At 44.5% G+C, this 24,613-nt stretch overlaps 1 protein-coding gene across 14 annotated transcripts in view; it reads left to right on the forward strand.

The window, feature by feature from the left end:
* The window catches only part of LOC122544514 (Fc receptor-like protein 5), a 52,937-nt gene extending 28,811 nt beyond the window's left edge, over positions 1 to 24,126 (forward strand). For 12 of the 14 annotated variants that reach the window (XM_087984924.1, XM_087984922.1, XM_087984919.1 and 9 more), the window contains 11 exons: positions 1,057 to 1,314; positions 3,881 to 4,162; positions 4,884 to 5,156; positions 10,402 to 10,686; positions 11,696 to 11,998; positions 13,148 to 13,249; positions 14,988 to 15,018; positions 15,571 to 15,644; positions 18,302 to 18,361; positions 19,906 to 19,940; positions 21,924 to 24,126. In XM_087984924.1, the coding sequence (XP_087841050.1) occupies positions 1,057 to 1,314; positions 3,881 to 4,162; positions 4,884 to 5,156; positions 10,402 to 10,686; positions 11,696 to 11,998; positions 13,148 to 13,249; positions 14,988 to 15,018; positions 15,571 to 15,644; positions 18,302 to 18,361; positions 19,906 to 19,940; positions 21,924 to 22,043 (1,823 nt within the window). In that variant the 3' untranslated portion in view covers positions 22,044 to 24,126. The remainder of the gene's footprint in view (positions 1 to 1,056; positions 1,315 to 3,880; positions 4,163 to 4,883; positions 5,157 to 10,401; positions 10,687 to 11,695; positions 11,999 to 13,147; positions 13,250 to 14,987; positions 15,019 to 15,570; positions 15,645 to 18,301; positions 18,362 to 19,905; positions 19,941 to 21,923) is intronic. The other 2 variants (XM_087984928.1, XM_087984927.1) reach the window with 2 other exon arrangements.
* The last annotated feature ends 487 nt before the right edge of the window (positions 24,127 to 24,613 follow it).

Consider the following 24,613-nt stretch of genomic DNA (forward strand, 5'->3'; position numbering starts at 1 on the left):
TGTGGATGTTCAGAACCAGGGGGTCACAGTTTCAAGTAAATCAGGTAGCAGTGAAATGAGGAGAAGTGCTTTCACCCAGAGAGTGGTGTGCTTCCTTTCTCTATTAATTCCGATTCTGATCCAACTAACTGATCTCTATCAACTATAATTTACGATGTAAAAACAATGACTGCAGATGCTGGAAACCAGATTCTGGATCAGTGGTGCTGGAAGAGCACAGCAATTCAGGCAGCATCCGAGGACAGGCAAAATCGACGTTTCGGGCAAAAGCCCTTCATCAGGAATGAAGGATCACTACTGCCTACAGAATCCTTTACTCTGATATCTGAGAGTGTTATATAATATCATTAAGAACTGACAGTCCTATGTCTATTTATCTTGCTGATTGTGCATCTTGCTGCTATTGTAATATTTCCAGTCGTTGCCTTTTACTCTTTTAACATTTTTTAAGTTAAAAATCATGCAACATAAGGTTATCATCCAATAGATTTCTTTGGAAGCATTGGATTTCAGAGCGCTGTTCCTTCATCAGATGGTTGTGTTTCCAAATAAACCTGTTGTACTATAACCTGGTGTTGTATGGTTTTTAACTTTGTCCACCCCAGTCCAACAGAGGCACGTCCAAGTCATAACTTCTTGAAAAAACTTTTGCTTCGATCCTCGTGTTGTATCTGTACATCTTCTTCTCCTCATCTCTACACGCATTTGCTTTCAGTTGAGACAAGAAAGGGTTCTGACTGATATTATTTGACTCTTTACGACGGGGAATGGAGCTGAGTGACCTCCCCCGTTCTAATTTCTTATGGTCTTAAGATCCCTTCCTCGGTAAGGGGAACCAAACCTGTACTCAATTTTGAAGATGAGTTGAAATCAAATGAATGTTATTTATTTATTTATTCAGAATGGATTGTAGAAAATATCGAGGATAGTTTGGCTGGAGTGATACTCGTAAACCCATTCCAGAAACAATGTGATAGTGAATGTTTTCGGAACAGTTGCCAGCGAAGTGATAGCCTGTGGTAAACTGCAATGATACAACTTTGCTTTCAATCTTAGATGGGAATGTGGCTTTCCACGTTGTCCCAGTTTCACCTTTGGAAGGAGAGACAGTGAAACTGAATTGTCGGTCCAGATTAGATATTTGGTGGGAGACAGAATTTACCTTTTATAAAAAAGGCAAGATGATCCATTCAATGAAGTCTGAAAAACGTGAGTCTTCGCACAGCATTAAAATAAACAGCACCGATGACAGTGGATTGTACAGCTGTAAAGTGTACCCGTACACATCATGGCCTGTTGATGTTCAGGTTCAAGGTAATTACCTGGAGTTACAATCTGTCGGAAACAATGTTTTCATTTCTCTGGAGGGCTTTTTAAAACACTGGACACATTCTGAATCATACAATGCAGAAGAGTACATTCGGCCCATTACGTCTGCATTGTCAAAGCAAGCAAAATCAAAACAACCCCACTTTCCTGCACTAGGCCCCACAGCCTTGAATATTATGACATTTCAAGTGCTCGTCCAAGTACCTTTTAAAGGTTGTGAAGTTTCCCTCCTCAGCTAACCTCCCAGGCAGTGCATTCCAGACCCTCATCACCCTCTAGGTGAAACTATCCTGAAATCCCCCTCTGCCTTTCACTTTAACAGGATACCCTCCCCCATGTTATTAACCTCTGACCCAAGGGCAACAACTGCATCCTATCCGCCGGTTCCATGTTCCCCATAACCTTACACATCTCCGTCAGGTCCCTTCCCGCGCCTCCCTCTAACCACTGTCTCTGCCTCAGAGTAAACAACACAATCTTATTCACTCTCTAGTCATCACGCCCGCCACCTTTGAGAGAATCCATTCTTCCTCATTTCGGTTTTCAGTCTGCCCCAACCCCTTATCCTGAAATGATAACCGATTGTTCCAGATTGTCGCACACGGGAAAACATCCTCTCTCTGTCTACTTTGTCAAACCCCATCTCTCTTTAACGCTTTATGAGTAATGGGAGCGATAGCAAAGTCACCACCGTCCCTGTCTCATTAACGAGGCAGGAGATTGGTGGTTTAATCTGATGGTACCATACATAGGTGTGGAGAGCCCTTCATGGTGAGCTTAGCCAGTACTGGCTGCTGGCACCGCTCTCCTTCCAGCAGGAAAACAAAGCTCAAGTGGCAGTGATGTACAGTGAAGAGGGTGCAATCCTGTGAGTCTTACACATTGATTCCACCAAGCAAGCAGGCCCTTCAGCCCTACTCGTCCGTGCCGACCTGGTTTTCAAAACTGAACTAGACCCACTTGTCTGTGTTTGGCACTTACCCTTCCAAACTGTTATTATCTATGCCCCTGTCCAAACGTTTTTTAAATGTAATAATTGTACCAACCTCTACTACTTCCGCCGGTCGCTTGCTCAATGCAAGTACTACTCTCTGTGTGAATAAAAAGTGCATCTCAGGACACCTTTAAATCTTTCCCCTCTCAGTTTAAACCTATGCCTTCTCGTTTTGGAATCTCCTACCCCGGGGAACAGACCATGTGTATTCGTCATATCTATGCCTTTTTGATGTTATGAACTGGTAAATGGTCATCCTTAATCTCTGAGCTTCCAGGGAAATAAGTTACAGCCTAACCAGCTGTAACTCAGACCCTCCAGTCTCGATAACATCCTTGTAAACTCTTTCCAGTTTTATGACAATACATACTTTCATAATGCAATCACGGTGCCAGCGCTCTCTTGCATCCCTCATTTTAAGAAATGTGCAGCGACAATTGAGGAGGCGCTGAAAAGTCTTCCAAGACACTGTGCTGAGTTATGTTGATCTGTAGGGTACATAAAAGCTGTGGCAACTGTTTGTTTGATTGAGGCGAAGCTTGTGATGGGGTTTGAGGCTGGTATTTTACAACATAAGGAGAAGAGTCTGAGGACAAAGATTGGGAGTCTGTCCTCATTTGAGGAGAGTGAGTGAACCAAAACACAAAGGTTCAAGATGGATTGACTAGCGTAGCAAAGGAGATATAAAGAATTTTAATTTTATGGTTCAGGTCATGAAGACAAATACTCAATATTTTATGGATGAAGATATGATTGAAACATTCATTAGAAAAGAGAACATTGCAGTTGAGGCATTACATGGCGTAAGGCTCAGCCACACATTGACGACCCAGTGGTATTAGCAATGGACTATTAATCCAGAGACCAAGGGCACGTTCTTGGGATCTGGATTCAATTTTTGTTGTGGAAATCGACTTTGAAATGGTGCCAGAAAAGGTTTACTGGGGTGTTATCGAGAGTGGAGGTTTATATTTAATGGATAGGTTGGAGCACAGGAGACTGAGCGGTGACGTTATAGAGGCTCTTAAAATTGGGAGGGGTTTAGATATCCTGAATAGCCAAGCTCTTTTCACCAGGATAGGAGAGTTGAAAACTGGACAGCATAGCTTCAAGGTGAGAGGGGAAAGATTTTAAAAAACCCTAAGGGGCAACGTTTTTACACTGTGAGCAGTGTGTGTATGAAACGAACCGCCAAAGCAAATGGTGGAGACTGGTACAATTCCAGTATTGAGAAGACATATCAATAGTTACTTAGATATGAAACGTTCAGAGGGTTAGTGGCAAATGCTGGCAAATGGGACTGGATCTGTAAACCTGGTCAGCATGGACGGGTTGGGCAGAGAGTTATGTTTCCATGCTGCAAGAATCTACGATTCTAAGAATTTAGTGGCATCAAAATAGAATTTGAATTTTGGAATGTACGAGAAAAATAAAGTTTCTCCGTCTCCACTGTCCTTTGTCAGTAAATGCTCAAATTCTTCACCCCGTGTCATCATTGCGCCTTTCGCTCTGTGATAACAGTAGATTCATGAATCCCAATTGTGTGTTACATTCCAGAACGCTTTGCAAAGCCCGTGTTGCGGGTGGGGCCAGCGGCTGAAGTATTCGAGGGGCTCCGGCTCATGCTGACGTGCACTGTCCAGATGGCACGGCCCTCCGTCCAGTTTCATTACTCGTTTCACAGAGACAGCGACGCCCTGAAGACGGTGCCTGATCATAGCAGCGTGTACACGATCAATGCAACGGCTGCAAATGATTCTGGGAATTACAGCTGTGAAGCGATTGAGGCAGTTTACAGTCTGAGAAAGAGGAGCGACAACATTCACATTTCCATTAAGCGTAACTATCTGTCACTATTGCAGAGTCCCCAGAATAAATAAAGACCCTTGGAGCAATCAAGTGAGAAGCAGCCACCTCGCTATTCTCTAATCCCTACTTCCCCAGCATGCAGCAGCATAACCTTGTCCTCGCGAGTACATATCAAAACACTTCTTCACTGTGATGAGCGTTTTTGCCTCTCCCACCATTACAGGAGCAGTGAGCTCTAGATCTCTCAGTGAAAATGCTTTTCCTCATATTCTCTCGAAGCTTTCTACCATTTACCGTCAATCTACACCTATCCCCTTCTGCTTTTGATCTCATCAAGGGGAAGGCTTTCCTCCTGTCGACCCTATTTATACTCCCTCATAGTATCATACAACTCAATCATGAGCTCCACCCTCGTCTCCTCTGCTCTAAGGAATTAAAAAGCCCAGTCTGTCCAATCTCGCTGCACCCTCCCCCAGTGCTATTCCGTCCCTACTAGAAAGTGGATTCCAGAACTGGGCACAATTCTCTCGCTGTAGTTGTACGTGTTCATTCCAAATACAATCGCAATCATCACAAAATCTGATCTTGAGTTGACACGATACTGATAGCCTTCACTGGCCTTGAAATATTGTTCTGAGTCTCCTGTACTCACACCGCCTCGGGATTTTCTTACTCTCATTCTAATCACTGAGCTTTCCCAAGCCCAGGCATTCTACAGGTTGAAACAGAAACATGTCCTTCTGCTTTTCAGAGTCATTCGCTGTCCCTAAGTTGACTGTGCGTCCTGAGGGACAGCTGTTTGATGGTCACCGGATTGAACTGCTGTGCTGCATTGAAGAAAATCCCTTCCAAGCTTCCTTGTGGTACACCTTTTACAGAAATAGTGTCCCTCTTCAGTCTTCATCCGACCACAGCGACTACATCTCTGAGTCAGCTCATCCAGCAGACTCAGGTACTTACCACTGTGAAGTCACAAACGGGAAGGTGTGGAAACGCAGTCATCAGCTCGATTTGTCCATCAGACGTGAGTCCCATTTATTATCCTCCTTTTTTAACTGTTAAAGATTCAGAACAGAAACAAATTATCATCATGTTCCGCATCTCACAATCTATGAGCGAGATAAACACAACACAGGATAATCGGTGGGTTATTTATGACTGAGATGAGGAGAATTATCTTCAGCCAGAGATTGGAAGTCTGTGGGATTCACTGTCCCAGAGAATTACGGAAATATGTGAATGGGAATAGCCCATCATTCCTTCCATCTTGCTCTGCCTATTCACTAGGCTTGTGGCTGGTCATCCACCTCAGTCTCCTGTCCCCTTTCTCCATTCCTTTGGGCCATAAGTACTCTACCCAGCTCCTTTTCCAACAACTTTCAATGTACAGGCACTGGTTATTTTCTGTGGCAGAGAATGCCACACGGTCCCCACTCTCTGGGTGAAGATATTCCTCACAATCTCAATCGTGCCCTATTTCCCTTCCGACTGTGACGCCCTGGATGTCTGTTGATTATCACGAGCATCTTTCTTGCGTTTACCATGTCTAATTAGTAAGTTTGCAGATAACATGAAAATTGGTGGCGTCGTGGATAGTGAGGAAGTTAATAAAAGAATGTAGATCATCCTGAAAGATAAGCCCAGAAACCGTAAATGGAGTTTAATCAGGACTAAGGTCAGTTGAGGGGTAAGTGAGGACTGCAGATGCTGGGTACAATAGTCGATACTAAGGTGCTGGAAAAGCACATCAGCTTAGGCAGCATCCCAGGAGCAGAAGAATCAACTTTTGGGCATAAACCCTTCATCAGGAATTAGGCTTGGGGGCCAGAGGGCTAAGAGATAAATGGGAGGGGTGTGTGGTTAGGGGGAAGACACCTTGGAATACGATAGATAGGTGAAATTGAGGGAGAAGGCCATAGGTCGGAGTGGGGGTGTGGGGGGGGTGGGGTGGAGTGGTTAGATGGGAAAGGTGATTTCCAGGTCATGAGGGCATTGCCGAATTGCAGGCTTGAGACTGGTATAATGTGGAGGGGCAGGGGGCAAATGAGGAAGCTGGTGAAATCCACATTGATCCCGTGTGGTTGCAGGGTCCCAAGGCGGAATATGAGACGTTCTTCCTCCAGGTGTCGGGTGGTAAGGTGGTAAGGTGTTGCATTTTTAGTAGGAGAAATTTACAGTAAATGTCAAGATCCTGGGAAGCATTGATATACAGAGGAATTTTAGGGTGCACGTCCATAATTCTCTGAAAGTGGAAACAGAAGCAGATAAGCTGTGAAAGCAGCCATATGGCATGCTTGCCATTATCAGTCGGCTCAATGCGTATAAAATTTGGAAAGTTATATTGCAACTGTTTAAGAATTTAATTCCACCACATTTGGAGGATTGTGTGCAGTTCTGGTCCCACACTTTAGGAAAGATGTAGAGGCTTTCAAGAGGGTGAGAAAAGGGCTAACCGGGATGTTGCCTTGATGGAAGTATGTGAGATATGAGGAGTGGTTGGACACACCTGTATTGTTTACACGAGAGTACTTGAGTCTGTGGGGAGATCTGATTGACAGATATAAAATTAAGAGGGGCATGGACAGGCTGGATAGTCAGAGTCTTTCTTCCAGGGTGAAAATGTCAGATACTAGGTTAGGGGACACCGCTTTACAGTGAGAGGAGGAGAGTTTAAAGGAGAAGTGCGTGGAAATGTTAACTCAGTGTACAACAGGATCTTGATCCAGATCGGACAATAAGCTGAGGAGTGGCAGATGGAGTTTAGTTTAGTAAATGTGAGGAGCTGCATTTTGGAAAGGCAAATCAGAGCAGGACTGATGTGTTGCTGTGAAAAGAGCAATTGGAGTGCCCATTCATAGTTTCTTGAAACTGGTGTCTCATAGGATAATGAAGAAGGTGTTTGGTATGCTTTCCTTTATTGGTCGGAGCATTGAGTACACGAGTTGGGATGTCATGATGCGGCTGTTGGGATGTCATGATGCGGCCTAACATTGGTTAGGTTACTTTTGGAACGTTGTGTGTAATTCTGGCCACACCTCTATTGGAAGGATCTTGTCAAACTTGAAAATTTTCAGAAAAGATTTGCAATCTCCTCCCTTGCTTCCCAGAGAATCCTAGGATAAATGCCATCAGGCCCAGGGGACTTATCAATTTTCACCTTTTCCAGGATTTCCAACACCTCTTCTCTACATACCTCAAAGCCATCCATTCTACTTATTTGTGCCTCAGTATTCTCATCGACAACAATGCCCTGTTCCTGAGTGAATACTGAAGAAAAGTATTCATTCAGTGTCTCCCCAATCTCTTCCGCCTCCACACGCAACTTCCCCCTACTATCCTTGACTGGACCTATTCCTACCCTAGTCATTCTTTTATTCCTAACATACCTATAGAAAGCCTTAGGGTTTTCCCTAATCCTATCTACAAAGGACCTTTCATGTCCCCTCCTTGCTGCTTTTAGCTCTCTCTTCAGGTCCTTCCTGGCTACCCTATAACTCTCAATCGCCCCAATTGAACCTTCACGTCTCATCTTGAGATAGGCCGCCCTCTTCCATTTAACAAGGGATTCCAATTCCTTATTAAACCATGGCTCCCTCGCACGACCCTTTCCTACCTGCCTGACAGGTACATTGTTGTGATACCTTAGAGAGAATTGTAAGGGATAGGATTTATGCACATCTAGATAGGAATAATGTGATCAAGGATAGTCAGCATGGTTTTGTGAAGGGCAAGTCGTGCCTCACAAACCTTATTGAATTCTTTGAAAAGGTGACGAAGGAGGTTGATGAGGGGAAAGCGGTAGATGTGGTATATATGGATTTTAGTAAGGCGTTTGATAAGGTTCCCCATGGTAGGCTACTGCAGAAAATACGGAGATATGGCATTGAGGGTGAGTTGGAGGTTTGGATTAGGAATTGGCTGGATGGAAGAAGACAGAGGGTAGTAGTTGATGGCAAAGTTTCTTCATGGAGTGCCGTCACTAGCGGTGTTCCGCAAGGATCTGTTTTGGGACCATTGCTGTTTGTCATTTTTATAAATGACCTGGAAGAGGGGTTAGAAGGTTGGGTGAGCAAGTTTGCGGATGACACGAAAGTCGGAGGAGTTGTTGACAGTGAGGAAGCATGTGGCAGGTTACAGCAGGATATAGAGAAGCTGCAGAGCTGGGCAGAAAGGTGGCAGATGGAATTCAATGTAGCTAAGTGTGAGGTGATTCACTTTGGGAAGAATAACAAAAAGATGGGGTACTGGGCTAATGGTCGGATACTTGGTAGTGTGGATGAGCAGAGGGATCTTGGTGTCCATGTACACAGATCTCTGAAAGTTGCCACCCAGGTAAATAGTGCGGTGAGGAAGGCATATGGCGTACTGGCTTTTATTGGTAGAGGAATTGAGTTCCGGAGTCCTGAGGTCATGATGCAGTTGTATAAGACTCTGGTACGGCCGCATCTGGAATATTGTGTGCAGTTTTGGTCGCCATACTATAGGAAGGATGTGGAGGCATTGGAACGGGTGCAGAGGAGGTTTACCAGGATGTTGCCTGGTATGGAAGGAAAATCGTATGAGGAAAGACTGAGGCACTTGGGGCTGTTTTCACTAGAGAAAAGAAGGTTTAGGGGTGACTTGATTGAGGTGTACAAGATGATTAGGGGGTTAGATAGGGTCGACAGTATGAACCTTTTCCCGCGTATGGAGTCGGGAATTACAAGGGGGCATAGCTTTAAATTAAGGGGGGGTAGATATAGGACTGATGTTAGGGGTAGGTTCTTCACTCAGCGAGTCGTTAGTTCATGGAATGCCCTGCCAGTAACAGTGGTGGACTCTCCCTCTTTATGGGCATTTAAGAGGGCATTGGATAGGTATATGGAGGATAGTGGGTTAGTGTAGTTTAGGTGGGCTTGGATCGGCGCAACATCGAGGGCCCAAGGGCCTGTACTGCGCTGTATTCTTCTATGTTCTATGTTCTATGTAAGTATTTTGCCAGGGTCGGAGGATTTGAGCTTTAGGAAGAGGCTGAATTGGCTGGAATTGTTTTTCTTGAAGCATCGGAGGCTGAGAGATGCCTTTATAGAGGTTTATAAAATCATCAAGGGCATATATAGGCTAAATGGACAAGGTATTTTTCTCTGGGGTGGGGGAATCCAGAACTAGAGGGCATATGTTGAGGGTGAGAAGGAGAAATTTTAAAAGGAATCTCAGGGGCAACTGTTTCATACACATAGTGGTGCGGCTATAGAATGAGCTGTCTGAGGAACTGGTAGAGGCTGGCAGAACGCAATGCGGTGGCACAGTGGTTAGTACTGCTGCCTCCCAACGCCAAGGACATGGGTTCGATTCCAGCCTCGGGCGACTGTCTATGTGGAGTTTGCACATTCTCCAGTTGTCTGCGTGTGTTTTCTCCGGGTGCTCCGATTTCCTCCCAAAATCCAAAGATGTGCGTGTCAGGTGAATTGTCCATGCTAAACTGCCCGTAGCTTTAGGTACATTAGTCATGGATAAATATGGGGGGGGGGGGGGGGGGTGTGGTTACTCTTCGGAGGGTCGGTGTGAACTTGTTGGGCTGAAGTGCCTGTTTCCAGGCTGTAAGGAATCTAATCTAAAAATAATTTACAGGTATCTGGTTGTGTATATAATTGGAATAGTTTAGCGGGATATGGGCCAAGTGCTGGCAGATAAATTTAGGACATCTGGTCAGCATGGGCGAGTTGGACTAAGTGTCTGTCTCCGTGTGCTACATCTCTATGACTCTATCATTCCACACAGAATCATAGGTGCCTGGCACACACTCTGCCAGAGCAGTTGGTAGAAACAAATACGATAACAATGGTTAAGAGCCATATAGATAGATACATTAATACATAGGGAACAGAGGGACACAGACCATATGCAGGCAGATGGAATTCATACAGAATGACGTCACAGTTATGCGCAGACATGGTGGGCTGAAGGGCCTGTCCCTGTACTGTACTGATCTATGTCCTATGAATTCAGAGTGTCGGCTCATATACAGGACTCAAATCCCACCTTAGCAGATTGGAGAATTTGAAATCAATTCCAAAGGGAATCTATATGATTACAACCTGACAAACCTTAACTGCCCTCTGTGTAACTAGGAATGAGCAATAAATACTGGACTACCCAGTGACACTCAAATCCAAAGAATGAACAGAAAACAAAATATATGCATTTTTATGTGACTGTGATGATGTTCATAATTAAGTTTGAATTAACTCCGCCAAACACAAGGACCTAGCCTTTGTCTATATTTATAGGAATTCCGGTGTCAAAACCAGAACTAATAATTCAACCCGGAAAGGGGCTAATCGAAGGAGATACGGGATCCTTAATCTGTTCAGTCTCCAATGGTTCTCTGCCGATTTATTACCAATTCTACAACAGCTCAAGTGTGGAACTGTACTGGGAGCTTTCCAACAGCACTGAGGTGGTTTATAACATTGGAGCTATCAACAGAAGGGACGAAGGGCTTTACCATTGCTCAGTGAGAAATGAGGTGACAGGACCTCAGCACAGTGAAGACATCGCGATCACGGTGATAGGTGAGTTCACAAAGACTCTCTCCCAAAGTGTAACTGAATTATCAGCTCACTGACGACTGCTGCTGGGATATGCTCAAGGTTGGTACTTTGTTCTAAAAGGCCACAGTTTTGACTTAAGCGACAGAGAGAGAGAGAGAGAGAGAGAGAGAGAGAGAGGGTGGGGGGGTGGGGGGAACTTAGATGCTGGAGATCAGAGTCAAAAACTGTGGCGCTCGAAAAGCACAGCTGGTCAGACAGCATCCATGGAGCAAGAGAATTGACGTTTCGACCATAAGCTCTTCACAGGAATGCTCAAATGCTGCCTGACCGGCTGTGATTTTCCAGCACCACACTTTTTGACACGAAAGCGGCATATACCTAGATGTCATAATCATAGAGTCTTACAGCATGAAAACGGGCCCTTCTGTGCAAACTTGTTCATGCCAACCAAAACGTCCAAACACGCTAACCCCATGCCCCTGCACTTGCCGCTTAGCCTTTTGAACCTTTCCCATCCATGTACTTGTCTAAATGTGTTTTAAATATTGTTGGTGTGTCCACCTCAATCACTTCCCCTCACAGCTCATTCCAGATGTGTACCACCTTACGTGTAAAGGTACTGCCCCTCAGGTTCCCTTATATTCTTTCCCCTCGAACCTTAAACTGATACCCTCTCGTCCTCGACTTCATAACACTGGGATACAGACTGAGTGCATTCACCTCAACTGTGCCTCTTATGATCGTATACACTTCTTTCAGATTCTCCCTCAGTCTCCTACGCTGGAAAGGTAAAGGTCTTAACTTATCCAGCCTCTCCCTATAACTCAGACTGGTGAATCCTTGCAAACTCGTTGTAAATTTCTTGGGTACTCTTTCCAGTATATTAACATCCCTTCATTACATCAGTTTTTTTAACCTATCGCATTGCCTAACTCTATTGTATATTCATTGTTTCGTACTCCTTCCCATTGATGGTCTGAATCAATGGGTGAACTCCAATCTTTTTGATCTCTGTGTGTTTTCTCCACAGTTCCTGTCAAAGATGCTGTGCTGATTTCCTGCACCAACGGGACTGAGATACAGTCCGGGGAGGACCTTGTTCTCCGATGTCTGGTGGGGGAAGGCACTCAGCCTCAGTTCCTTTGGTACCATAACAATGTGCCATTGAGAAACAGTAGTGTAAGCTACCATGTAACGGCTGATGGTGGTGAGCTGGTTATTCATTCATTCCAGAGAGACGATGTTGGGAAGTATCACTGTGCAGCAATCAACAAAGGAACCAACGACATTATTTTTAACGTGACCAGCGACGACATCGAATTCACACTGCGAGGTAACAGTGACAGTCGGAACAAATATAGACAGAGCACAGAGAAAGACCATTCACTCCATCCAGTCTTTGCCAGTTATAAACTGTTATAAATCTCAGTTCGGGAGATGATGGCGGGTTGGTATCACCATGAGGTTATTGATCCAGCGACCTCAGTCATACTTCTGGGTTCCCGGCCACACCAGATAGTGGAGTTTGAACACAATAAAAATCTGAAATTGAAAGTCTCACGGAGAGACTTTGTGTAGAGATGGTTTCACCAGGATCTCGCTTGGGATGGAGCGTTTCAGCGTTGAAGAGAGGGAGGCTGGATAAACTCGGGATATTTTCGACAGAGCAATACATGTTGAGAGGGGAACCCGATAGAATTGTGCAACATTATGAGGAGCAGGGACAGGGGAAGTAGGAAGCAGGTGGCGGCACGGTGGCACAGTGGTTAGCACTGCTGCCTCACAGCGCCAGAGATCCGGGTTCAATTCCGCCTCAGGCGACTGACTGTGTGGAGTTTGCACGTTCTCCCCGTGTCTGCGTGGGTTTCCTCCGGGTGCTCCGGTTTCCTCCCACAGTCCAAAGATGTGCAGGTCAGGTGAATTGGCCATGCTAAATTGCCCGTAATGCTAGGTAAGGGGTAAATGTAGGGGTATGGGTGGGTTACGCTTCGGCGGGTCGGTGTGGACTTGTTGGGCTGAAGGGCCTGTTTCCACACTGTAATGTAATGTAATGTAATCTAATCAGGTACTCCCCATAGTGAAATGATCGGGAATAAAGGCTGGGGTTCGGAGTGGTCATTTTTAATTGAAGGACAGGTAGTTAAAAGGGGGCTTGAGGCCTTTTTTCACCCAGAGGATGGGTGGGTTGCAACATACAACTTGGCAAGGAAACCCAAAACCTTTACAAAGTATTTGGATGAACAGTTGAAGAGTCATAACATTGAAGGCTGTGGGAGGGTGGGGGTGGAGGGTTATGTGGGAAAGTGCGATTTGTGAAGGGCCGAATTGTCCTTTACTGTGAGACTCTCAATACTCTCAAGGTGGCAGGGAGTTGCGTATGTTGGTCTGTCCGGTGTGAACTGTCTGCCTATCACAAGGGTGATGTGGTAAAACTTTCTGGTGAATTTGTTAATTTGAGCTGACTATTCCTGTTGGATTACAGCTCGGAGCTATTCCAAGGAAATTTTGGCATCACTCCTCTCAGTTCTGCTGTTCGCCGGCCTGATTGTGTTGGTGTGCTTCATCCACCGGAGGAGGGACACAGGTCTGTAACATCCCACGGGAATGGGATTTGCTCCACATTCCCACACCATGACACTGCCATCCCCGCCTCAATGTAACCTTCCTAATGAATGGGGAAGCTGGGGGAAGGAGAAAATATATTGGGAACTGGGGTTGAGAGTAGGGAGGGAGGGCACTCATAAAGTTAGCCTGCTGGATCGGGTAACTGTGAAAACACCCCCACCCCCAGCACACTGTGTCAGAGCACCTCTGAGAGGAAGGGAGATGTAAGACCATGAGAACTGGAAACAGGAGGATGAAATTCAGCCCCTCAGGATGCTGCTCCATTATTTAACACAATGTATCTGGATCAACGTCATTTTCCTGCCTCACTTCTTAAATTTATACATTATCGACTGGGCAGGCTGACCTAACCTTAACCATAAACTGAGCAATAGGCCAACCACTCCAACCTAACTCCACCTTAACCCTTATCATGATGAAACTAACCCTCAGCAAATGCTCAAAACTCCCTAACGTAAAATCTGACCTTTAACTTAAACATAATTCAAACAGAACCATAACTTTAAATCTAACCGGCCTGAATGCAACAGCTAACGCTAATCCTAAACCTAACTCTAGCCCTAGCACTAACCCTAAATCTAATTCTGACTCTAAATGATAATGAAGAAGAGCATGTTTCCTGCATAATACTCTTTCTACTTGTATTGGTTAACCTAATGATCCCGAATGAAATGTCCCTGTATGCATGTTTATCTGCCTGTCAACATAATGTCATAGGACCATAAAATATAGGAGCACAATTAGGAGCGGCACGGTGGCACGGTGGCACAGTGGTTAGCACTGCTGCCTCACAGCGCCAGAGACCCGGGTTCAATTCCCGCGTTAGGCGACTGACTGTGTGGAGTTTGCACGTTCTCCCCGTGTCTGCGTGGGTTTCCTCTGGGTGCTCCGGTTTCCTCCCACCATCCAAAAGATGTGCAGGGTCAGGTGAATTGGCCATACTAAATTGCCCGTAGTGTTAGGTAAGGGGTAAATGTAGGGGTATGGGTGGATTTCGCTTCGGCGGGTCGGTGTGGACTTGTTGGGCCGAAGGGCCTGTTTCCACACTGTAATCTAATCTAATCTAATCTAATCTAATCTAATCTTAACCTTACTCCAAACCATACTCCTAATCATAACTCCAACTTTAAACCTAACTCTTAACATAACGCTAACCGTGGCCCTCACCAAAACACTCAAAGTAACTCTTAACCCTCATCATAATCCTCCCCATCACCCGAATCCAATGCAGCTGTTTAATGTGTATTGAGACGGGTTTGACAATTATCATCTATTAATGCGTTTGATTAGATTAGATTAGATTACCGACAGTGTGGAAACAGGCCCTTCGGCCCAACAAGTCCACACCGATCCGCCACCCAACCATACCCCTACACTTGCCCTTCACCTACCACTATGGGCAATTTAGCATGGCCAATTCACCTGACCTGCACATCTTTGGACTGTGGGAGGAAACCGGAGCACCCGGAGGAAACCCACGCAGACACGGGGAGAACATGCAAACTCCACACAGTCAGTCACCTGAGGCGGGAATTGAACCCGGGTCTCTGATGCTGTGAGGCAGCAGTGCTAACCACTGTGTCACCGTGCCGTTTGTTCTCTGTTTATGAGTGAGATAAGGTCTTGGCAGGTACTGTCTATAACAATGCATAGCTACTGTATAATATGCTGAGAATATTCTCTCTGTCTCTCTTCAGGCAATTCGTCAACTGTATCACAGCTCAGGGAGTAAGTGACTGAAACTACAGTGTTATATTTGCCTTTGTTTATCGCGATTCCTTTTAATCAGGGAGAGATGACCGAAATGAAAAAGTCATAGAGGGAGCTTGGATATGTCTGCATCCTTTTAACACGAGTATTATTGCCAAACCGGGGAAACCATACTCCAGAAAAAGTCCCAAACTGTGTTCATTCATTCATAGTAATGTGGGTGTCACTGGCTGGGCCAGCATTTATTGCACATCCATAGTTGCCCCAGAGTGCAGTTGTAGTTAACCAGCGTCTGGAATCACATGCAGGCCAAGATCGGGTAAGGACGGCAGATTCCCTTCCTCAAAGGACATTAGTGGAAACAAGATGAAGATCTGGGTAGCTCCTTGAGGGTGAAAAATCTCCATGTTTGGATGGAAAGCAGGGGCGTGGTTTCAGGGAATACCAGATATCGCTGGGTTTTGTATTTTGTGTGATAGCTTTGTCGTTTTGTTGAAGCTGAACATGCTTTTTTGAAGCAGTGTGGTCGAAATGACGACTTACTTTCCTTCCCCTTTCAACTGGAACTAGATCCCAACCTTTTGGTGAAGGGGCAGCAGCCAGACATCTGGAGTATGCAGCAGTTGGAGCAGCACACACTGCTGGTGAGTGCCATTGTATCGGTGTGATTAAAGACCCCCACACAGTGATAGTGCATCGTAACCTGTTAGAAATTCTGTTCGAACATCTGAGCCGTCAGACAGGGCAGTTTTCCTTGGATATGTGGAGGCTGAGTGGGAGGGAATTCAGCCCTTATACCTTGATCTACCATTCGTTATGAACATGCCCGACCATCCAGCTTATTTCTCCGGTTCTCATAGAAACTAGGAATAGTCAATTTGGCTCTTCTCGCCAACTCGCCCATTTGATCGAATTGTGAATATCCAACTCAGTCCCCGGTTCCCTGATTACTCTCTTACATCTTTCCATGTTTTAACCCCCAAAGGTGATACTTTTAGATTTTAATGTAGTGATCACTTATTGGGGTTGGGGGTCTTAAAAAGAACAAAACAGAAATAGGCCCATCGGCTCTCCAAGACTGTGCTTATCATAATGCCCGAACCTTACTAAAAAAAAACCTCCTGATTTTTTTGGTTTGTATCCCACAATTCTCTTCCTGTTCATGTGACTATCCAAATGCCTGTTAAATGTCACCGACGATCCTGCTTCCACCACCCCTTCTAGTTGTGCTGTGGAGCCCCTCCAACACACTGTGTGAAAAAAAATTAACTCGTATATCTCCCTTATACTTTACTCCTCGTATCCTGAACCTGTGTCTCCTTATAATTGAAACTTCAATCCCGAGAAATAAGCTTCTGACTATCTACCATATCAATGCACCTCATAATTTTGTAGATGTCTATCGAGTCTCCTCTCAGCCACCGTCTTTTCGGTGAAAACGATTCTTGTTGTTTTAACCTTTCCGCATACCCAACGCCCTCGAGACCAGATAACATCCTAGTGAACCTTCTCTGCACTGTCTCCAAAGCATTCACGTCATTGTGGTAGTGTGGCGACCAAAACTGCACACAATACTCCAATTGCGGCCTCGCAAGGACTTTATACCACTGCAACATGGTTTGCCAAATATTGTACTCCATGCCCAGGCAATGAAGGCAGAATGCCATATGCCTTCTTCGCCTAATTGGCCAGCATGGATTGAAGGCAAGGAGCTGGAGATTTAGAGGAGGGTGTGAGGAAAAAAAAGAGGTTTGTGGGAAATCTGGAACTTACTGTCCGTAAAGATGGGGCAGGCAGAAATCCTCATTGATGAAAAACTTAGATGTGCATTTGTGATGCTAAGGCTATGGGTGAAGTGCTGAGGAGATGGAATCAGAGAATAGTAAGGTGGTTGTTTTTGACTGGCATGGACTCGATGGGACTGTTTTCTGTGCTGTAGACCTCTATATTAGATTTTAGATTAGATTAGATTAGATTAGCCCGAAGCGCAACCCACCCATACCCCTACATTTGCCCCTTACCTAACACTAGGGGCAATTTAGCATGGTCAATTCACCTGACCTGCACATCTTTGGATTGTGGGAGGAAACCGGAGCACCCGGAGGAAACCCACGCAGACACGGGGAGAACGTGCAAACTCCACACAGTCAGTCGCCTGAGGCGGGAATTGAACCCGGGTCTCTGGCGCTGCGAGGCAACAGTGCTAACCACTGTGCCACCGTGCCGCCCATATTCATGCAATCTATTTTCCAAACGGCTACTGCTCTAATATTCTGTGATCGGACCTCCAGCAGGGTGGTTTGGCTGACTCAGTATGCCTATTTTATCTCAAGTAAAACATTATAAACTGAGGACTCAGTTCTCTGGTGTTGAGAAATCCAAACAGATGTTGATTACAATGAGGGATTATTTTCACAGACGAGTGTTCCAAATGATAATGAAGAAGAGCATGTTTCCTGCATAATACTCTTTCTACTTGTATTGGTTAACCTAACGATCCCGAATGAAATGTCCCTGTATGCATGTTTATCTGCCTGTCAACATAATGTCATAGGACCATAAAATATAGGAGCACAATTAGGCCATTCAGCCTATCGAGACAGCTCTCCCCGCAGTCATAGCTAATTTATTCCTCAATTCAAATCTCCTGCTTTCTACTCATAAACATCATTTGTCTTACTAATCAAGCTCTTATCTACCTCTGTCGAAAACTTATCTGTCTGTCTATCTATCTATCTATCTATCTATCTATCTATCTATCTATCTATCTATCTATCTATCTATCTATCTATCTATCTATCTATCTATCTATCTATCTATCTATCTATCTATCTATCTATCTATCTATCTATCTATCTATCTATCTATCTATCTATCTATCTGTCTATCTATCTATCTATCTGTCTATCTATCTATCTGTCTGTCTATCTATCTGTCTGTCTGTCTATCTGTCTGTCTATCTGTCTGTCTATCTGTCTGTCTATCTGTCTGTCTAGCTATCCATCTATCCATCTGTATATCTATCCGTCTATCTATCTATCTATCTATCTATCTATCTATCTATCTATCTATCTATCTATCTATCTATCTATCTATCTATCTATCTATCTATCTATCTATCTATCTATCTATCTATCTATCTATCTATCTATCTATCTATCTATCTATCTATCTATCTATCTATCTATCTATCTATCTATCTATCTATCTATCTATCTATCTATTCCACCTGTCATTTAGGCGATTATAATGAGGCTTTCTGATTGATGTGTGTTTCTCATTTGCATTGATTTCTTTGTAGAAAACACTGCTGAAGATCTGGTTTATTCAGAGGTCACCATCAAGAAGACAACGGAGCCTGGTAAAGATTTCATTGAGATAGAGAGAGGAGTGGTTATGGGGTGCCCATTGCAGCTTCAACAACAGCACAATTCCAGTTGCTGAGCAAATATGTGTGTTTGTGTGTGTGTGTGTGTGTGTCTGCATGAGAATGGCAGTGGCACCCTTTCATCCTTCTTTGAAGTAGACATAGCTATTTTTCACGTAAAAGTTAGAACTGCGGATACTGGAGATTGGAAACAAAGTTTGGAAAAACGCAACAGGTCTGGCTCTATCTGTTGAGAAAGAGAAAGAAAATTTGAGATAACATTGAAGGTTATAAACACAGAAAGTGCTGGAACGATTCAGGAGGTGTGGCAGCATCTGTGGAGAGAGAGAGAGAAAGCAATTTCTAATTCATGACAAAGCACACAAGACGTATTTTCCAAAAGCTACCGCCTGCAGATTTCAAACGATAAATAAAATAGAAACATTGCATGTCAAATTGTTGCTCAGAAGGATGAGTTAATAATTATCGTACAGATGCTTGTCAACAACCACAAGGGACATTGAACTGGCCTTGGCCTTCTGCACAATCACATCTGTCTCTCAGAACACATTCTAGTCCTTGTCTCAGGGATGAGCAGTAAAAGGTTACTTTCTACCGGACCATTTTCCTGCTCTCATTAGAAAAAAGAGAGAAAAAGAGAGGACTGGTAGGTCATTTAATTTGAGGGTCATCATGCGTCTTGAGAGGGGAGAGTTTCAGAAGGAGACTTCTTCAGGGTAATTTCAGCTGGTGTGGGAATTTTACCCATGCTGTTAGCAAAGGTTCGCATATAATGCATTGCAAAAACCATCCATCCAGCAAACTTAACTAAGCTTAACTAACAGCACACAACAGTTAAAACATAAATGTATGCCTTATGCATAGGTCACTCCTGCCTTCCATATACAACAACTGAGCAAGTGACGGAACGGATGATAAGCTTCAGACCCACAATCTAAAAGCTGACACTCTGTCGTATTGATATGAAAACAAATTGTATGATTTAGACAGAGTGAGTTTTCTAAATGCGATATTATGAAATGTCTGGATTGCTTGAGAGGGAGAATTCGGAAAGTGTTGGACTGATATTTTTACAAAGTTGACTAAAACACAGAGGGGCGGCACGATGGCTCAGTGGTTAGCACTGCTGCCCCAGAGTCCCAGGTTCGATTCCAACCTCAGGCAACTGTTTGTGTGGAGTTTGCACATTCTCCCTGTGTCTGCGTGGGTTTCCTCCGGGTGCTTTGGTTTCCTCCCTCAGTCCAAAGATATGTGGGCTAGGTGAATTGGCCCCGCTAAATGGTCCACAGTGTTAGGTGCTTGAGTTAGAAGGAAATGTGTCAGGGTGGGTTACTCTTCGGAGGGTCGGTGTGGACTGGTTGGGCCGAAGAGCCTGTTTCCACACTGTAGGGAATCTAATCTATACTTTCAAAAGGATAAACTACATCTTTGATGTTGATCAGCCCTCGATGGGTCCAGATCAAATCGTTAATGCTTGCAAAACGTTTTTACCTCCTCTCATTTTGATTTATTTTCAGGCAACAGTACTGGTGTCTCCTCCGATGGGAAGAAGGTATGTTACATTGTTACATCCAAATACACCACAGCTACTGTCAAAAAAAGTGGAAGTAGATGTATACCCTGCATCCCCAATGTAAAACGTCAAATGTGATTCATATCAGATTAATCTAAGGATACGTCATAGTAAGAAGGAGCAGGACAGTGCCATCCGGCCCTTCCAGGCTACGCTCCCCATTCAATAGGATCATCCAAATCATTCCCCTGTCCCCGCACGTTCTGCTTTTAGCCCTTTAAAAATCTATCCTACTCCTTCTTGATAAACATTCAATGTTCCGACCCCGATCACTTTCTGTGGCTGAGAATTCCTCAGGATCCCTGCTTTCTGAGTGAAGACATTTCTCCTCCTCTCTCTCGTATCCTGTCTCCTTTAGACTGTGAGTCTCTGGTTCTACACTCCCTCCGGTTCATCAGGATCATTCTTCCTGTGTTTCCCTTGTATAGTCCTCTCAGAATTTTACAGATTACTTTTAGATTACCCTTCATTCCTCTAAACTCCAACGTGTCAAATGCTAACTGATCCCAAGTATCAGTCTGTGAAACCTTTGCTGCAATCCCTCCATAGCCAGAAAATCCTTTCTCAGATCAGGAGGTCACAAACTGTATACGCAATACTCCCAGATGTGCTCTCACCCTGTCCAATTGCAGCAAGAGACTCCTGCTTCTGGACTCAAATCATCTCACTATGAAGGCAACATCCTATTTACCTTCCTCACTACCTGCTGTTTCTGTAAAGATCACTTTCAGCAATTTATTGCATATGCCCCCTTACCAAATCCATTGCTATTCAGATAATAATCACATTTCTGTTTTTGATCTCAACTGAATAATCCACACTAAATTGCATCTGTCTTACATTGGCGTACTCATTCAACACGTCTATGAAGCATCTCTGAAGTCTCCTTCTCTGCTTCCCCTTCCTCCTAGCTTTGTGTCTAACTTTAAACACAGCAGAAAATAAATAGCAATGCGTTCTCAATAGGGTAGATCAATCAGTGCTTCTCACTCCATTTACAACGCCCAGGAACAAGTCGGTTTCAATATTGTTTTTTCCAGTTACTTCTTGTACATGATCAAAGCATCACTGATCTTGACGCTAAATCGTTGTCAGTCCATTGTCATTTGCACCCAATTGGTAGCAGCAGTGTGTACCATCGAAAAGATGCACTGTAGAAAGTCACCAAAGATCCTCAAACAGCACCTTCCAAATCCACAACCACTTCAAGGTCGAAGGACAAGGGCAGCAGATGGGATCACCATCCCTTGCAGGTTCCCTTCTGAACCACTCAGCACTCTCTGGAAAAATATCAGCCATTCCTTCAGTGTCGCCGGGTCATAATGCTAGAACTCCCTCCCGAAGTGAATGTTGAGTCTATCTACAGCATGGGGGACTACAGTGGCTCAGGAAGATAGCTCACCGTCACATTCTCAGTCGAGGAACTAGAGACAGGACAACAAATGCTGGGCTCTGCTAGACATGCCGATGTCCTGTAAATGAATGGAAAACACATTTATAACCCCCTCTGCTTTCTCTCGTCCAAAGAAAACAAGCCGAGCTTACCCAGCTTCTCTTCATCACTGAAATGCTCCATCCCAGGCAACATCTTCGCGAATCTCCTCTGAACCCCCTCCAGTGTATCACATCCTTCTAATAGTGCAGAGATGACAACTGCACACAATGTCCAGCTATGGTATCGCCAAACTCCTGTTCAAGTCCAACGTCATATTCCTGCTTCTATAAATTATATGGCACACCATAGGAGCAGGTAGGACTTGAACCATGTCCACCTAGCTCAGAGGCAGGGACATTACCACTGTGAAACTAGCTTCCTAACTCGCAGTCCCTGAACTGCCTGCTGGTGATTCTCATTTTCCCCTGATACCCAGTTCCACCTGTACCCCAACTGACCTCTCCCTCCCCTTCAGCTTCCTGCTCCCACTCAGTACCCTTTTTCATTCTAATATTATTCAACTGCAGGATGCCAAGACTGACCCTGATGATTATTGTATCACATACGCCACACTGAACCTCAGTGGGCACTCACAAGATAGAAACGGAGCAGATGGAAACATTTACGCGAATATTCCACGCAAATAAGAAGCAAGAAGATAGACTGTGTGGAGGGAGGGGTGTTCGTTCGATTCTATACACCATCTGGTGAAGCGGTACAATGTAACTCCTGTGTACAGATAACAATCTTGTGAACATTATGATGGAAACGTGTTTCACAACGCTTTTGACTCCACTCATTTTCTTCCGCGGAAGCTGTTTTTATGCCAGTGTGACCATCAATGTCTTCTGGACCTCACTGGGTTTTGTATTTGACTAGCTATTTTGGCTTTTGGGAATCTTTGGACATTTAATATCTGTCTCTTCTTTGTTCTCATATCTGAGGATTAAGCTTAGCGTTTGGTCCACGTTTAAGCGGATGAATGCATCATCTGTCTCCTTCTTTTAATGAGCAATTAGGAATCTCTCCTATTCTGACCAATTTAGAATAGAAATTGTCAGACGGTTCTGACAGTTGGGAAATAGTGAAAAGGGTGCGATGGCCTGGTGGTGTTATTGGTGGACTGTTAATCCAGAGATCTCTGTGATATTCTAGGGACCCGCATGAATGCTACATGGCAGATGGTGGGTTTTAACATCAACAAAATTCTGGACTAAAGTGGCTGATTGTGACCTATGATCGATTGTCAGTAAAACCCATCTGATTCATTCACGTCCTTTAGGGAAGGAAACTGCCATTCCTTACCTGGTCAGCCTACATGTGACACCAGACCCACAGCAATTCGATTGAATCTTAACTACCCTGTGGGCTTTTAGGGATTGGTAATAAATGCTGACCTATCCGGTGGTGTCCTCCTCTTATGAATAAAAGAAAATTTGGAATCTCAGTCTAGAGTTAGGGACACTACCATGGCACCACATATGGGCTCGGTGTGATGTAAATACAGGCTTTGTTGAAGATGTCAATATTTTAACACCGCCCTCGTACAGATCTGATAACGGCTGTCCATCAAGAAAGGTTCTCGTCAATAAGTGCCATTTGTCTTTCAATGAAACAGCATGATTATGTCGATGAATTGTCAAGCATTAGAGCGAGCAAGGACAGTGATTGAGTTATCGGTTTTTAAACACCGTGGTCCCTCATTCAGGGAAAGGATGTAGAGCATTGCTGGCAAGGACAGCATGTGTCTGTAATCATAGAGTCATAGAGCCATACAGCACGGAAACAGATCCTTCAGCCCAACTCAGTCATGCTGTCCAGGCTTCCTAAACAGAACCAGCCCCATTTGACCCATGTCTCTCTCACCTTTTCTATCCATGGGCCTGTCCAAATGCCTTCAAAATGTTGTAACTGTACCGGCCTCCAATATCCCCTGTGGCAGCTTGATCCATATATGCACCACCCACTGCGTGAAAAATTGCCCCTCATGTCTCTTTTAAATCTCTCCACTGTCATCTAAAAACTATGCCCTCATTTGGACTCTCCTAACCTGCGATTAAAAATCTTGTCTATTCACCTTATCTATGCCCCTTATGATTTTATAAACCTCTATAGGGCCCACCCCTCAACCACAGACCCTCCAGGGAAAAAAATCGCCTCAGCTTATCCACCCTCTCATTATTAAAACCCACCAGCCTTGGTAACATTCTTGTAGATCTTTCCTGCACTTTTTCCAATTTAATAACATCCTTCCTACAGCAGGGCGACCAGAATTCCATGCAATAATCCAAACATGGCCTTGTCAATGTCTTGTACAGCCATAAATTGGCAACCCAACTTCAGTCCTCAATTCATTTTTCCATCGCCATTCGGATAATAATCCACCTTCGTGGTCTCGCTCCCACATTGGCTAATCAAATGTTGATCCATATTAAACTGCTTCTGTCTTGCGTTTTCCCACTCACTCAATTTGTCCAAAGCACACGGAAGCATCTCTGCATCCTCTTTCGCAGCCCCTTCCCCACTCCGCACTCTGTGTTGAGATGGAAAACACAATGGAAACATGATGGATGCGGCATTTATTAAGCAATGGGAACTTCCCTTCATGGATGGTGTACATGGGATGGGTCTGATCTATCTCTGAGTTACTCTAAATGCAATTTCTTGGTGGGCTTTGCTTTTCTATACATTAATTATGTATTCAGTAATAAACAAAATTCCAGTTCATAACATATTGGGACTTTTTTTATTAAGTAGATGTAAGCTAGTGAAACCATGTTGATGTGATGTGAGACAGTTATCACAGAGTGAAAAACTAAAAGAATTGTGAATGCAGTAAATCAGAAACAAAAACAGCAATTGCTACAAAAGCTCAGAAGGTTTGGTCGCATTTGTGGAGAGAAATCAGAGTTAACGTTTCAGGCCAAGTGACCCTTCCTCAGAACTGTTTGTGTGTAAGAGAGATAGAATGGGGAGAGTTTGGAGAGAGAGGAAATGAGAGGAGCTGGGATGGAGTTGGAGCGGGGGCAGGGAAAACACGAGAGTGGCACTGTGTCGAGGGGGTACGAGAAACAGGGGAGCGGGATACCTTGTGAGCAGGGCAAACAAGGGAGGAGGATAGAGTGGGGGATTGTAGGCGAAACGGGAGGAGGATAGAATGGGGGCAGAAGAAAGAGGGGAGGGGGATAGAGTGGGGCAGGGGAAACAGTGAAGGGCG

Source organism: Chiloscyllium plagiosum, unplaced genomic scaffold (assembly GCF_037043375.1).
Source record: "Chiloscyllium plagiosum isolate Xiang-an unplaced genomic scaffold, Cpla_swu_hap1 HiC_scaffold_49, whole genome shotgun sequence".
Taxonomy (NCBI): domain Eukaryota; kingdom Metazoa; phylum Chordata; class Chondrichthyes; order Orectolobiformes; family Hemiscylliidae; genus Chiloscyllium; species Chiloscyllium plagiosum.